Source organism: Rhodamnia argentea, chromosome 3 (genome assembly GCF_020921035.1).
Source record: "Rhodamnia argentea isolate NSW1041297 chromosome 3, ASM2092103v1, whole genome shotgun sequence".
In the NCBI taxonomy this organism is placed as follows: domain Eukaryota; kingdom Viridiplantae; phylum Streptophyta; class Magnoliopsida; order Myrtales; family Myrtaceae; genus Rhodamnia; species Rhodamnia argentea.
The window spans coordinates 1,496,824-1,514,032 of record NC_063152.1 but is presented as its reverse complement, the minus strand read 5'-3'; the positions used below and the strand labels follow the sequence as shown (position 1 = coordinate 1,514,032).

At 39.4% G+C, this 17,209-nt stretch overlaps 1 protein-coding gene across 1 annotated transcript; it reads left to right on the top strand.

Moving 5' to 3' along the window:
• The first annotated feature begins 946 nt into the window (after positions 1-946).
• LOC115730822 (protein SRG1-like) lies at positions 947-4,423 on the top strand. The gene is made up of 4 exons (XM_048276615.1): positions 947-1,243; positions 1,344-1,591; positions 3,566-3,890; positions 4,163-4,423. The coding sequence occupies exons 1-4, from the start codon at positions 983-985 to the stop codon at positions 4,406-4,408; spliced, it is 1,080 nt and encodes a 359-aa protein (XP_048132572.1). The 5' UTR covers positions 947-982; the 3' UTR covers positions 4,409-4,423.
• Positions 4,424-17,209: the final 12,786 nt, after the last annotated feature.

Here is a 17,209-nt window from a genome sequence, read left to right as displayed (position 1 = left end):
AACTAAAGTGCATTACAGGAAAGTAAAGATAAAGATAATAAATTCGAATTTGTTTGTATGTGGTCTTTGAAAATTACGATGCAAAGTTCGATGTAGCTATTTAAAGTTTGCAATCGATGGTCATCGACGAAGATTACAAATAGAGGTTACAAACAGAGATTACAAATGGAAGTTACAAAAATATGTTACCAACGGTTATCAATGGTTTCTTCAACTCAGCTAGCTCAACAATTTCCTCGACTCACTATCTTGACAGTTATTTTATTCTGCTACATTGATTGTTACATCCAAAATTGTTGACTCCACTTTTTGTCGATTCATTAAAGTTGTCGAGTCATCACGTTATCAGTAATTCTATTCATACAAGACCAAATTCTATTCTCATTAATTATGTATATTAATTGTTGATAATAACAAAAAATCGATAATTTTTTGGTGCAAACACTAGCACAACTCACACGTGCACCTCAACAGTTGTTTGGAAGCTTGTGTCTTTTTACTTCGTATGATTTAATATAGGCCTCGATATGTCTTGATACGTGACTAAATCACGTTACGCCAGACCATACGTCCCCCTTGCAGATGATCATCGTGCAATTACGATAAATGGGGGACCAGGTTAGGTAACATCCTACAACCATTAAACCCTCAATTGAATGTCGTGATTGGCCATGAATAATGGGTGTCCATCAACGTGCACATGGCCCTGTCCCGTCCATCACTTGGGGGTTATGGATTCGTTGTATATAACTAAACAATAATCTGGGTGAAGAAAAATAAAATTAAAGAATTATATAATTTTTTTAATCGGCATCAAGAATCTTGTGGGGATGAAAGTAAATACTTATATAAAGATAGTGTGTCTTTAAGCAAGCTACTATAAGGGAAGCCCACCACAAAGAGCTAATGTAAATTAACTCTTGTCCATCACAAATCACCACTTCTTTTGAGGTTCTTGTCGTCCGATCCTCTCATTGTGACGATGGACGCGAATCTCACAAAGCTTGGCGGTTCTCTGCCAGTCTCATGCGTTCAGGAGTTGGCAAAAGAGGCTATAACCGAAGTTCCGTCTCGCTATATCCGTGCCGACCAAGATCATCCTCTCATGCACGACGATCATGGATCTTTGTTGCTTCAAGTACCAGTAATCGACATGAGCAAGCTGTCGTCAGGCGATCTCGATTTGATGGAGTCCGAGCTGGAAAATTTGCACGTTGCATGCAGAGATTGGGGATTCTTCCAGGTAATATTTTAGGAGGGTAGCTTTTACTCTTTTTCTTTCTGTGAGGATTACTTCAAGAAGTCGCCTGTTGAAGGTAACCGTTCCCTTTGTGTGGACGCAGTTGATAAACCATGGAGTGAGTTGTTCACTGGTGGAGGAGGTGAAGTTGGGAATACAAGAGTTGTTCAAGCTTCCAATGGAGGAGAAGAGGAAGTTCTGGCAAGAAGAAGGAGACTTGGAGGGTTTTGGGCAGGCGTTTGTTGTGTCCGAGGAGCAGAAGCTTGATTGGGCCGACCTCTTTTTCATGGTGTCCCTCCCAAGACATTTGCGAAAACCTCGTCTTTTTCCCATGCTTCCTTCCCCGTTCAGGTTTTCTCCCTTTCTCATTCTCATGGATCGAGACACTTTATACCAAATGGATATTTTGTTAAAAAGAGTCGGAATTGTCTAAATTTGGGGGAGTAAACTTATTACCCTCCGAGGGTAAGACATCAGGATGAAGGAGGATTAAATTGGCAGATTTGATTTGCCCAATTTCCCCTTCTTTTATTCTATTTTCTCCTCTTCTATGTCTGCCCTTCTCATTCCCCACGTGCACGCGCATAGCTTGCCCACAGACCATGTCGCACACGGGTTGTCTCTACCACTATCACCCCGCCAGCATTGACGAACCAATGGACCTCACCATCCATATATGTTAGAAAGTCCAATTTCAAAAACTTAAACTAATGGGCGAAAAAAGACATTAATGAATAGGATAGACACACATATGAAGTAAGTAGGAGCATAACCTAACTTTAATATCGTGTTAGAGAAAAGCAATGACAATGGCCGAGAAAATGGTGTGTGATGTGGCGGCAATAGAGGGCTGGCCTAAGGTTTTCGAGACGAATGCACACGGTGAAAAAGGAGGGAAGTAGAAGAACCAATTTTTTAATACAAAGGAGTTGAACAAATTTATGCTAATATACCCTAGCGTCACACGAAACAATAATTCATGTAGTGCTGTCTTCGTACGCATAATTTGGTTGATGATTGAGACATGGGAATGAGGACAAAGATTTGTCGCTTTCAGCTTTTCGTGCGCAGGTGATACAATTGTTAACGCAATTTGAGCACAGTTGGGGAAACATTCTATATTGGATTCAGGCCATTCAGATTTCGTTAATTGGTCGGCAAATTACAGCTGGCCGAATCAAACGAAGATCACGATGACATTATTTTATAATTTCTTTACAATTAGAATAATTTTTGCCCATGCCTTTTTCATAAAGAACAATCCAATCAAAATGAGGTAGATTACGAGGAGAGCATATGCCTTCCCGGATCTCTAGCGTCAATTGAGGAACACTTTTTTTTAAGGGTTTTGGTAACTGTTCAATCGTAGATATATAAATCTTAGTATTTAGTAAACACTTCTTTTGAAGTTCGTGTATTTCTAGGTTTTGCGTAGAAATAACAATGAAATCCACTCGGGTATAAAACATTTCAACAGGGAAATGATTCGTCGAAAGACCAGCGGAGAATAGTATTGGCGTGACTGTATAAGAATTGGTGACCTAAAATTCAAGAACAAAAAGTGGGTTGTTGATATTCTAATGAGATTTATTTAATTAAGAATATGAATAGGTTTGTCGTTCAAAGAGAAATTCCATTTATGACTTTTACAAAATTTTGGGTACCATACATAACCTATTTTGCATGCATTATAAGATTAATGAGACCGTGTCAATAAATTATGTCTAGAGTGTGCGACCAGATATGCATGATATAACCAAGCATTCCAAAATTAAATAAAACAACAGTATGAGCCGGATGCATGTAATACTAGCTTCAAGATTAGCCCACATAATCATGAATCCCTTAATTTTACGATGAATGCTGCATGCACAGCCTGTGTATTGACTTCTACACATCCCGTATGAACAATTAATTTTTCCCGTAGACATCAAGCTTAAGTCGGATCACACCGCATCTCTTATGGAAAGGGCTGGTGGTCACTTTATACGTGTGAGGAAAAATTTCACTTTTTGAGCTAGCTTTTAGACAACAAGTAGTTTCAGTTTTAGTAAGTAGTTAATTGTTCATCTAGCAATCTTCTCTATGTGACCATTGGGTCCAAACTTGTTGGTAACCTAGGCTTCAATACCAGTGTTGGGTGTTCTTGGGTCTATTTTCCCCAAAAGTTAGCTCAAAGGATGGGGTTTTCCTTTATACTTATAAACTAACCATTAGCCTCTTCCACTAGGGATGTGGGATAAACCCAACACTTATATCTGTGACTCATATTTTGCGACTCTCTCTCTCTCTCTAACTTATATGTATCATCCTTTTATTTTGCAGAGACGTCTTAGATGAATACACCTCAGAGCTACGAGACCTTGCAACGAAGATACTCCTTCTCATGGCAAAAGCTCTGAAGATGGACGCCAAGGACATGGTAGAACAGTTTGATGAGGGCAGGCAAGCCATTCGGATGAACTATTACCCGCCGTGTCCGCGACCCGAGCTCGTCATCGGCCTCACTCCTCACTCCGACTCCACAGGCCTCACCATTCTTCTCCAAGTCAATGAAAAGGAAGGTCTCCAAGTAAGGAAAGAAGGCAAGTGGGTCTCTGTCAAGCCCCTTCCTAATGCATTCATTGTCAACATCGGAGACATTTTAGAGGTAATGACTGTTATTTCATACACAATTTATACGACTTTTCTTATAAATGCATGAAAATGGATGAATCATCAATCTAAACGAAAATTATGCGGCTGCGAATGCAACAATAATCATGAATAAATGGTGGACATTTCAATTATGGAATGCGGGGAATGACATCATTGTTTATTCAAATGCAATGAGCTAGTTAGTGGCTATAGATGATAGAATATCGCGGACCATATACATCAAAGGGATGACAAATTTGTTTGTGTATTTGTTGATCGACATAGATTGTGACGAATGGTACTTATCGTAGCATTGAGCATCGAGCAATAGTTAACTCGATGAAGGAGAGGCTCTCAATTGCCACATTTCACAGCCCGAAATTGGAAGGGGAGTTCGGCCCAGCACCGAGCTTGATCACACTGGACAAGCCAGCATTGTTCAGAAGGATAGGCATGGCCGATTACTTGAGGGGACTCTTCTCTCGTGAGCTCCAAGGGAAGTCATATCTTGACGCTATGAGGATTGCATAGTATCTTTATGTTTGCACTCTCCATGTACCTCTAATAAGTTGATCATGTATTGACACCATATCTGTGTAATTCATATTCAATTCGCTCCCTCCTTGCTTTTGTTAATCAATTTCATCCCATCGTTTTCCGCGTGACATTACAATGACAAAAATAGAACCTTTTAACTCGTGTACATTTCCTTTTTTGCTGGGAAAGTATTAGCTCAACATTCTTAGATTTTCTAAAAATCTCTATTCTTCTTATAATTGCAAAATGGGCATTGTTGGATTCGCAACAAACGTAAGGCCGAACTTCATTATTGGTAACAAACCCAATGGACAAGTGGAGCGTAAAAGGTGGCTGTGAACGCTTTTGATGGGATTCGACATTGCGAGTGTGGAATTTAGGATGAGAGCATGACCTACAACGCACTACCTTAGAAGAACGGACAAGTCTCGTGCAAAATGAGCAAAATCCAAATTACTAGTTTAAGGTTCGTCCTCTCAACTGCTAATTTGGTTTTGCCATAGTCCAAGGATATTCAACTATGGTTGATAGTACACATGTCAAAGTGGGTCCAAAACCCATTTAATAACTCACAAGCATTTAAATGGGTTATAACAAACTCAACAGACCAACATGATGGATTCACAAAATAAAGATGCCAAAATAAATAGGTTATAAATGGGTCATTGTGAATCCATGTACAACCCACTTAAGACAACCCATTTGGGTCACTTAAAAGGCCTATACCCCTTCTTTTTACTTGTTCTTTCTTTTACTTTTTTTTTTCCCGGCGAGAGCCCGGTCTGTCGGTGACCCTCGCTGGTAACAAAATAAAAAATAAAAAAAATAGACAAATTTGTCCACAATGATTTAGTATTGTAATTTTTTTTTATAAATTTTTATGAAATAATTTATCTTAGGTTGGTTTAAATCTATAAGGTTTTTAGTAATACGGATCGGGTAAGTCAAGTTGGGCATGGGTCAAGAAATTTGTACTACTTATAAATTGATCATAAATGGATTAATGGGTCGGACCATTTATAACTCGACCCACCCCGTTTGACAGGTCTAAATTTATATTTTTGTCGGAGATAGGTCTAGTTGATAGTCAATGTTTTCCTATTAATTATCTCCTTTAGAAATAGTTGGGTCAATGTCGAATCTCTACGAAAAAGAAAAATTGTTAGTTAAGTAATCCAAGTCCCGGTTGGGCTTCTCTTTGTGGCCATAGGTCATGTCCAGGACTTCCATTGGAGCCGACTGCTTTGGATCGCTAATCATATCCAAATCCCCACTAAATCTATACAGTACATTGTGCTAATTCAACGTTGTGTCATGTCAAATGTAATATGATATCAATATGCATAATAGGTAGCGAAAATTATATCACACATGAACGTTTGGATGGTTGATATGGAGTTGAATTCTGTTACTTTATTATCTGTTGACACCTAAATTTTGATTTTTAGTAAATTATTCATTTAAGTATAAAATGAGAATTATCATAGTTCTCACAAAAATTAATTTCTCATGCACTGCATATTTACTTTTCGTCAATCATGCATATCATTACATTCAGGCCAGAGGCAAATCAATTGAGCTCAATTTGATAGAGGACTGGACTAGGCTTAGTTTGGATTTTTTGGCAATCAAGAAGGGGTGCGTGCCGAAAATTAACAAGGCTATTGGAATAATTTTGAGCTTAAATCAGCCCGTTTATTGTTTAATTCGGGAAAATCCTTTTAATTAAAAATGTCCATTAATTGAAAAAAAAGGCTTCATGGGTGAATATTTTGTCACTAGATCAAATTGCAATTTTCACAAGTTGAGGGACAATTTTGCAAATAATGAAAATAAAACGTAAACCCTAGCTCACCATTATAAATACACACGTAGGGTTCACATTTGGGGGGGAATTCACGTACACAATTGCACACACGGCAAACTCTCGGAAGGATGGAGAGAGACAGCCACAATTGAAAGGCGCAGGAGATACGGCCAAAAGGAAAAACAACGAGGAGCGAGCGTCAGGCGGTTGAAGCCATGAAGAAGCCTTCATAGCCGATTTCTTCTCCCTTCTGCCATGGTTATTGGTTACACTGACTTTTCATCAATCTATGCTTTTAATTGTTTTGTTTTCTTGCATAGTAATTGGCCACAAAAAGGCCAAGAAAAGCCAGAGAAGAAGACTCATCTCGAAGACCATTGATGATCCCGTGCTCCTACCTGCTTGTTTCAACGATGGAGTTGTTGATCATGCGGTGCATTCATGACCAGCCGAGCACATCATCGGTTGCCTTTGTCCGACCGTCCGCCTATCAAATCAAGGCGATCTTTGGTGTCGGTGTTATTGCTACTTCCGAGTCCCTCCGACAGATGCTTTTGTTCTGAATTTCCCGCACTCATGAAAACCAGTTTTTGCACTGACGAATTTAGTTTTTAGTTCAATACTCTCAAGTTTGTCTTGATTTGTTGACCTTGGTGCCCTTTGACTAACCAACTTTTGTGCGGTGTAGAAATTTTTCCTTGTGCAGTTCATGCTCCCATGGTGCATGAATTTGCCTAACACCATCGAGATAGGAGGCCACACAAAAAATATAAGGCCATTGGAACCCATCAGAATTTTTGGCGCTTGAGAGTTAAAGAAAGGTTCTACGTGTTCGACTAAATGGGACGTTGGAGATAGTCCTCGACCGGCGGAACCCCAATCGTGCGCACGTGATCAAGCTCCATCATTTGTGGTCGAAGGGTCAGTCGTCCTCCTCTGCACGTGACGTAGCCTCAGTTGTCCAGCGCTGTTCTCAGTTGTCCAGCAGCTCCTTCGGTGTTCCAGCTCGGTCTCGGAGTCACCACAGCGCGCCAATCACCACTGGTGCCCAAAGCTTCAACCGCCGATCGAGAATCAATTTGTTTCGCTCGAGACCCTCTGCTGTCCGCCTCTGTTCAGCAGTGAAACCAGGTTGATCGGCCCCTGTCTTGGCATTATTTGGAGCTCTAATTGTCTTGTTATTTGTGCTAGACTTCCCGGAAAAGTTTGGCAGTGATTCGAGCTCGGATAGGCGCGTTCTTGGACAAATTTTCCAGACTGCGCGTGTGTGGAAACTGCTTTGTAAAAGGTATAAATTTCTCGCTTTTGATTGCAATCCATTGTGTGTTAACTTCATAACATGCATATATGATCGTATACTTTGACGAATATATATGGATTTGTGATCAAGATGTGAAAAATTGAGTCTTCTTCATAGTAAAATTAAAAATCGCGGATTATTGGCATGAAATTCTGTCTTCTTGAAAAATCAGAACTTTTGATGAGTTGATGGGAATTCTGCATGCACGTATGTTCTCATGGCTGAAATTGACATGTGAAATTAATTCTCTTGTGGTGATGATCTCCTAGAAGTTGAGCGTCATGGGTGAACTATTGATTCTTAGAATACCGTAATCCTTAGTCTAATTGCCCTTTTGCTCGTGGATGACCCATGCTCCAAATTTTGTCCATGATTGTTTGCTTGATATGATCCTTGTTTATTTGACGTTATAGATTAGGTTTATTAGCTCCGAATCTTATCTGATCATCGGGAATGGTTAAATTAGATAACGTCGAATTTGTCACGGATAATATTTTGCGGTGAACGTTTATCTTTAGCATATGAGTTGGTTGGTTGAACCGCTATGTTGTTACCTTATCTTAGCTCCGGTGAATTTTCTGAACACATTTGATTAGAGATAATATTTGCGTTCGATTGGATAATCATCCCATTTTTTGAGAATTATTTGAAATTAAATTTTCAAACCTTAAAGATAATTTCTCAAATTAAAAGTGGATCAAGCTTTTTAGGTGAGGAAGTGGACCCCAATGCCATATTTTTGGCCACCCCTCTCATATTTTCGAAAATCCAAAATAAATTGACTCATTTTTATTTTATTTTCGTCATGTTTGTTTGCTTTTGATTGTTATAAAATTTGCACAATTTTAAACAAACATGCCTATAATATATGCTCTCCTTTGTGCCTAGACCCGTCGGAAAAATAAATCACACCCCTTAGCCACGATCTCATGGAATGAGATGGTGATTTAATATAGAAATTCGTGTTACGCCCTTTGGCGAGAAGGGACGTTGTTTTTCTATACACATATCCGCATACTGGTTCGAATCCTCGAGGATGTAGCGGATAAAATCTCGCTCTAGCCCAGATCTTTGGGAATGAGAGGGTTTTTGAAAAAATAGGAAATTAAAGGTATATTATGGGCATTTTTGTTTAATTTTGTTCAGATTTTTGATTGCTTTTGAATGCTTTCTTTTATTGCCGAAAATACACATCCGGAGCATAATATATGATCTCATATTACATTTTTTCAAAAAAATCAAAATCATTCAAATCACATCGATCAATCAAAAAGGAATTTTTCATGAAATTGGTACCGAAAGGGCATTAATTTTTCCAATTAATGTAACTAAGTCCCCGAACCCATTTTTTTCTCGTGCGTAGAAATAAAATAGTTCTCCCTCTATTTTATTAAGGTTTCTAATCAACCTTTCGTAAATGATTAGTGGCAGCTCCAATTGAATATTTTTCATGAATAAACATAAGTTGCGATTCGGTAGGACTTGGGAGGGTTCGAATTAGGTTAGTTGATTTAATTGACCCGATAATCCGTTAGCCTGATTTTAGGTCGCGATAGCTTGGCGACGGACTTAATTTTTAATTTTTCAAAAATTAAAAATGGGTGAATCAAAATTTTCAAAATAATTTTCGGAAATTAATCTTCAATTTTCGAATTTTCTAATTAAACCCTTTAATTTTTGAAAAAACTAAAAATTGGTGGACTTAAGCCGTTGATTTTCATGCCTTGATTGTTTGGTTGTGATTTGCGTTGATTGAGTGTGAATGTGATTGATTTTTGGCCTGGTTGTTTGGAGTTGGATTGCTTTTCATCCAATTATATCTCGATCATGCTCCATTATTCTTGATTTTTCTAATCATTTTCATGCAGGTTTGCTCAATTTTTGGCATTTAATTTAATTATTTCATTTTATTATGAAATGCCATGATTGAGTGAATTATACCTGTCGTGCATGATTTATGACACTGCATTGGACCCTAAAATGTTAGTTGAACCTAGGAAGGTGTCCGGGGAAGGATCCGCCTGGCCTCGGGATGGAGGAATGGATGACCTTGCCCTCGACCCCGATCATGTTGAGAATTCCCCACTCTGGCCTGAATTTGCGGGTATGAGAGGATTTCTTGACATCCCCCAAGCTCAAAAGTTGCTGGATACGACTTAGATCGTTAAGTCAGATTTGCCCTTGAAAGCTCTAAAACACATAGCTAATGAAGCATGCATATGCCATTCTGCTTGTCTCTCAACTCATGATCATCATTTTAGCACGTGTATTTTCTCCCTTCATTTCCTGAGTTGGTCCATGGCAAATTAGGTTTGTCTTTATGGTCTTATCAAGTCCCGTCTTTTTACTTGTATCTTCACATTCCTAGGTCTCTTGTTTAGGATTTTTTTTTTTCGGATTTTATGGTGGTCATACTTTGATTACACTTTTAGATTAACAAAACAGTTCTATTTTCATTCTGACCTTGCTATCTTGTACAAATTTTTACGGCCCTTTCATGTTGAATTCAATTTCCTCAGTCCAAACGAAAAATGTTTGTAAGATCTTGAACCACCATCTCAAAAAATTTTGTGGTAATCTAGTGTGTTTTCTATTTATCATGGAATTAATGGCTGGGGTCGAGCAGGCTGGGATCTCGCACATTCTCAGACTACAGATTCATTTTGCAATTTACTACTAGTAAACGTGCCGTATTGCTAAATTACCAAACATGAAAGTTGTAGGTTGATGTCTTGACTAATAGCCTGAAAAATTTTGGAATTAAATTCTCAGTTTAAGGGACCCCTTCGTTCTTTTAACAGCAGGTGGACGAAACAGTTTTCTGAACGTAATTTTTCACAAAGACGCATTAAACTGATTTGGTCCACTCAGATCTAGCTCAATTGCCCAACACAAAAGTTGTTCATCAGTCTCTTTTCTATAAGCTCGTAAATTTTCAAACCATTTTTACTAACGGATGATTTTTTATGAATAATTTCCTGAAATCCAATGAGGCTGGAACCTGCAGGTCAGGGTCACGAGTCAAGTGTTCATGAGTCTAGTATAGTCATGGATCGACTTGACGTCTCTCATGCATTATAATCATCATATGAACCTCCCTTGAAGGTAATCTATCACGGGTTCCCCACGAGTTACCCGCTCTCCGGCTAAGAAAATGGCAGACAAAGCTGAGTCAACAACGCGGTCCAAGAAGCTCTGCGGGAGCAATTCGAGGCTATGGACCAAAGGTTTGAGGGTATGATGAGCCGGATGATGGAACATATGATGGCTACTACCATTGCTTTTGCTAAGCACCCGACCAGTCTAATACCTCAAGACGTCGCCTCTCCGATCCCTCCCGCAAGCAATCCCGAGAAGGCTTCTGAGCATGTCCCCGGTTACACCATGCTGCTAGAGGATGTTGTCATTACTGGCACTAGCTTGAACGCCCCATCACCAGCTCCTATCTACCAAGCCAGCCCTGTGGCTATGAGACCGACCAATGAAACCGCCAAACTATTGGCCTAGATGGAATAGAGGACAAGAGGTGAAAGAGCGAGTGAAGGAGTCAAACGAACGAATGAACAATCTAATTAATCTCATCGGGCGGATGGTTTATCTTTTGAAACATCTAGTCAAGGCAAAGCAAACATCTCTTCTAAACAACACCAATTCCTGTTTTGGTATGTCTGCTCCGAATCTAGTGACTCTCCCCGACCCGATTAGATTCAGTTAGTGTTCCGGTCCCATCTTTCTTGATGAACGACGTGCCACTCGAGTGCTTGTGGAAAACAGCCGGTTCAAGATCAATCTTCGATCTCTAGAGAATTTACTCAACTGTCTCAACCGATGTTTGTACTTTAGCCAATATTGCTGAAAAAGGGACTGATCCAAAGGGAGGAGGATTTCTCCATGGCTGAAGATGCACGAAGTGTGGATCCAAGCAAGTTCCGTGATTTTCATTTTGGCCGTGCCGGCCACTCGTTGGAGGAATGCTTCACATTGAAGATACAAATCCAAGATATGATTGATGCGATGAATCTCATGTTCCGTAATTGGGAATATTGTCGTGGAAATCCAGACTCGCTAGTAGTCCCAAGCATTTGGTTGGAACATCCAGATCTGGTCAAAGATGGAGGCAACAAGGAGATATGGGATACTTTGGGGCACCCGAGCGGAGGATACAACTTCATGGTTCAATATTCTACACCTACGAGTCATAATGCTTTTCCTCGCGGTGCTGCTTGGAACACATAGGCCAAGAGAGTTCATCTCCGAGGAAAATTAATCTAGGGGCAAGAGGTAGATTCATAACCCGAATACGTAATGAGGTCCAGCCGACCACCGGGCAACCTCACGTATAAGTATTGAGCCATGAAGCTCATGATCGAGTTAAAAATCCTTGGCCGATCCCAGTTCTTCGACCATATGAGGCGGATCCATGCTTCGCCCTCATCTATTACTTGCGGTAGCTCCATAGCCAGACGTTCATCGATCGTTAGCGCCGATCAAATGTTCGGCGACCCTTGTATCGGTCAACATTACTTTTGGCTATCCCCTTATCATCCCAAATGACGATCCTTGGGGCAATCCTTAGCCGCTTGCTTGATCAATTCATCGGTGCGTCGCATTATTCGAAGGAATATGGAGCCGGTCTAATATATCCGAGAGTTCATGCGCGGATGGCCTAGGCCCATAGAGGACCATTCACAGAGTCCCCATTTTCCTAGAGAATTCAAGATCGGAGTTCACCTAAGCATGAAACAAGGGGCATCCTCGATTGTCGAAGCTTGATCGGGGCATGTCCAACTATATGTGTCGGCTAACATGTACGCCGATCCATCGCCGATCGAAGCAAATCCATTCTTTGCTCTCAACTGTTCCTTTGATCATGCTTTGTCGGCTTACAAAAGACAAGACGAGCCAAGGCTGCCCGATCTCCAAGGGAGTATATCTTACCTTGCCCGATCACTTTTGAAACGATCTTCTATTTCCTTTCTTGCATGTGACAAGTTAGGAGACACGTCTTTGATAGCTACCACTGAAGCAGGTCAATAATTGGAGCTTCTCAAATTCTCACCTCGTTTTTTTTTAGATCCTATTCATGCACATTTTTCTATGCGGGATCAAGTGTGAGAAAAGTTGTTTGCCAAGGTTTGAAATCAAGTTCCCAACATTGGCCATATCCGGGGCAATCTCACATTTTGGCAAAACTATACTCACACTGATTGAAAATGAGGCAAACCAGCAGCAGACCCCAACTTGAAAAAGGGAATATATTTCTCTATCTCATGTTGTTTTCAAGGTAACACTTTCCTTTTTGTAGGAATATGCGACCGACCATGACGACCATCAAGAGCTCTTCAAATTTTTGCTCATTTCATCTTTTTTATAACCCTATTCATGCACGACTTGCTATGAAGGATTAAGCGTGAAAAAAAAAACTGTTTGCCAAAGCTCAAAACCAAATCCCCCGCACTAGCCATGTTTCGGGCAATCTTGCATTTTGGCAAAGCTATGATCATCCGATATAGCCCCTCTTGATTCAAAAATGGGGCAAATTGATAGCGAACCCCGACTTGTAAAGGGGGTATTTTTCTCCGAATTGTACGATTTAGAAGATGATATTTTCCTTCTTGCGGGATCATACGACTAGATCACCAATGAATAGAGGCAACTAGAGCATCTCAAGTCTTCACCCAACTCGACCCACTTACATGTTTTGGGGCAACTCGAGCTCCCTTATTCCCGATAATTTTCTCGCATTCTTTCATACTCTGTTTCCTAAGCAAAATGCATAAGATTTTCATGAAACATGACTGATGCTTGAGAATTGCCACATTTGCATATTTGAAAAATGCTCACACTTTGCACCTTACCCAAAAGAAAAAAAAAAATGCTCTCACTTTGCATGATCTATGCCTGATTGTTTTTCATGTTTAATTTACCAATTCTGAACAGGGAGTACAACTACATGTGATACATTGAATGAACAAGAATGGGGCATATCGGGATGATGAAAGGCAAGACATTTCCATACACGTCCAACATTTTAATCTCCTAGTGAGTTGAGCGGTAGCTAGGTTCCGCATTCACAAGGCAAAGGGTTTTCTCGCAAAAGGTACGATAGTTGAAATGACAGAGGTATTCAGTTATCTATTCCAAACACTACAGGTTAACTCTTGATTAACCCCTTTGAACGGCGGTCTCATTTCTTTACCCCTGTCAAGAACCACCTTGCATCGGGGTCCATGACGAGTTAATTCCAGCAACAACACGAGGTAAATGGTTAGAAATTTTCTTGCTCGGAACTAACATTAATCTTCGGGGTTTCTTTGCATTTATACTCGAATTTTAATTCAAGTGCCTTAGGATGATGAAGATCATTCATTTCTCTATCCTACACACTATGTCCTTTGTATAGCCCACTTGAGCCTGCAAATTCCTTTCTTAAACCTCTATTGGTGATCAGTTGCTCACTCCAAGACGAAGATAACATTTTCCCAAGGAGCACAACCGGAGATGATCAAGTCAACAAACAATTCCCGTGTGAATGCATCTTGTATCTTAAATTTTGCATAATTTTTGTTTGTAAAGTTTATTCTTGTTGTAATTCCTAATTTAAAATCATGGGATTAGAAAAAGAAAATGCAGCCTGAAAAAAAGGGCTCCCTCCCAAAAAAAAAAAAAGGGGAAATCTCTTTGAAAAAGAACAAGGTCTCTCTTGAAAAAAAAAAAAAAGAGAGAAAAATGGGAGTCGGGAGTAAGAAAAGCAAAGGCTGATCCCATAAGGAAATCTCGGGCATTAAAAAAGCAAAGTGCCTACCAAAAAGTAAGGCCAATGCCCATTCAAATTCTTGTTCATTTGTACAATACTTTTGAATTTTCAAGTGTACATTTTTGTATGTTAGTTTATAAATTTCGATTTGTTTGCATGTTATTTAACGTAAATCCCCAATAGAGTCCGATTTGAAAGAGGACTCCCCAGAGAGGTTGGTTTGCAAAGTACAATTTTCAGCAGAAAACTACCATCTCACAACAGCAATGGTATCCTTTGAAGATTGTTTCTAAAGGTCAAGATCGGTGACAAGTCAGCAATGATCACCAACATCAAGCCTTTTTTATACATTTTTCGAGCCAAAACGAGCCTTTTTGTTCCTCGGTCCCCAATCCTAGCCTACGTTACAACCCTTCAAATCTCTTCTGATTATGGTGCTTGATTTAATGTAGAGTTAAATGATTTTAAGCATCGCTCGAAGAGGTTCGAGCAAAATTATTTCTCTCTTATTTTTGCGGGGTTCTTAACTTGTGAACCCGGAGCGGATGACGAAGAAATTCATTTCAGTAGCCTTGACTCAACTAGAGTCACCTTTGTGAACCTTTGACCTAGCCATTATTATGGTCCTAATCAAGACCTCCAGATTGGCTCGGTCGTATCAATTACGAGATTACTCGGATCCTTGTCGAATGCGATGATCGTAAGATTGAGTGATTTTTCTTAAATCATGCAGAAAGGATAAATAGCTTTTCTTGAGAGTGAGAGAAAGCCCTTTCGGACTGAAGTCCCTCCATTTAGCTCACATTTGAGGTATTCATAATGTGAGAACCTCCCTGGACAGATTGGGATGGTGATTTAGTATAGAAATTCATGTTCTGCCCTTTGGCAAGAAGGGACGTTGTTTTTCTATACACATATCCGCATATTGGTTCGAATCCTCGAGGATGTAGCGGATAAAATCTCGCTCTAGCCCAGATTTTTGGGAATGAGAGGGTTTTTGAAAAAATAGGAAATTAAAGGTATATTATGGGCATTTTTGTTTAATTTTGTTCGGATTTTTGATTGCTTTTGAATGCTTTCTTTTATTGCCGAAAATACACATCCGGAGCATAATATATGATCTCATATTACATTTTTTCAAAAAAATCAAAATCATTCAAATCACATCGATCAATTAAAAAGAAATTTTTCATGAAATTGGTACCGAAAGGGCATTAATTTTTCCAATTAATGTAACCAAGTCCCCGAACCCATTTTTCTCGGGTGCGTATAAATAAAATAGTTCTCCCTCTATTTTATTAAGGTTTCTAATCAACCTTCCGTAAATGATTAGTGGCGGCTCCAATTGAATATTTTTCATGAATAAACATAAGTTGCGATTCGGTAGGACTTGGGAGGGTTCGAATTAGGTTAGTTGATTTAATTGACACGATCATCCGTTAGCTCGATTTTAGGTCGCGATATTATCATTAAGTTAAACATATGCTTTCTTTCCCCTTATGTGATAATTGATTTTCTCATTAGGTTTGTAATATCTTTTGCTTATAAAAAATGAGTCCAACATGAGATTGATCGTTTACTAATATTATTTCTCAACTAGGATTTAATATTTGTTCATCAAATCCTGGTCATAAACTAGTATGATCAAACATATAATGTATGAGCAGTTTAAAATAGAATCTAGGTATACACAACAAAATACTTTTAAACATTTATTACAAAGATATGCATAATTTCATTCGAATTATGCTAAGAATACATGAGATATTTCATTTTGACTATGCTGTTGGGAAATTTAGCGAATGCGATGAACAACGATGATGGCGAAACACAACGGAAATTGGCTAAATAGGATAATCGAAATCGATACAAGAAACAATCTATTCTCTCAAACACGAATATCAAATTCGATAGAATGTCAAAATAGCAAAGTCTAAGGTCTCCCTTCAAAAACCCTAAAACACCTTGTTATACTGTGTTAATCCTAATTAAAATAGAAAACACAAAATTATGATAAGACCCCTAAAACTATGAAAAATGCCTAAAAACTCATGAAAACGACTCTAAAACACAAAAAAACAACGTCGGTCATAGCATGGTAGTGAGTTTTAATTAGTGACCCATTTCCATGCAGCCAACCAAATTTCAGCCCATTCCCATTTCACTGACCCTAAGTGCATCATCCTCCCCGGAAGGAAAAGATTTGCCCTCGAATCCGCTTTGTCTTCATTGATATCAATCTCCTCAAGTTCTTCCTCATTTGCATGGTAAGTTGACAAATCTGCTACATTAAAAGTCCTAAATACATTGCATCCACCCGGCAGCTCAATCTTATAAGTATTGTCATTAATTCGCTCAAGAACTCTCAATGATCCATCGGCTCTAGGTTGCAATTTACCAAACATATTAGCTTGAAAATGCTCTTTCCCGAGATGAATCCACACCAGATCATCCTTTTTGAAGACGACTCTTTTCCTGCACCTATCCACCCACTACTTATACTTCATGTTCTGCTCCTTGATCCGGTTATGAACCCGTGAATGCAGCTCTTTGATTTACTTGGTATGTTCATCTGCGTCCGAACCGAACCGCTTGTGAACCGGCAATAGAGTGAGATCTAGAAGAGTAATTTGATTACGCCTATAGACTATCCCGAAATGACTCTTATCCGTAGTTCGATTCTGTGATCTAGTATAGGCAAATTTTGCCCGAGATAACACCATGTCCCATTGCCACGGGCTATCTCCAACCAAACTGCGCAGTAGGTTTCCCAAGCTTCGGTTTACAACTTTGGTCCGCCCATCGGTCTAGGGATGGTGAGAGGAACTAAATCGCCATATGGTTCCCATGTGCCTCCAAAGAGTGCACCAAAAGTGACTCACAAACTTCACGTCACGATCGGAGGTTATGGATTTGGGAACTCTATGTAAC

Excerpts from the sequence above, each read along its gene's own strand:
- LOC115730822 (XM_048276615.1), top strand. The coding sequence starts at position 983 with ATGGACGCGAATCTCACAAAGCTTGGCGGTTCTCTGCCAGTCTCATGC. Across the intron at positions 1,592-3,565 it reads ATGCTTCCTTCCCCGTTCAG|AGACGTCTTAGATGAATACA; the intron begins GTTTTCTCCCTT and ends TTTATTTTGCAG. Across the intron at positions 3,891-4,162 it reads ACATCGGAGACATTTTAGAG|ATTGTGACGAATGGTACTTA; the intron begins GTAATGACTGTT and ends TGATCGACATAG.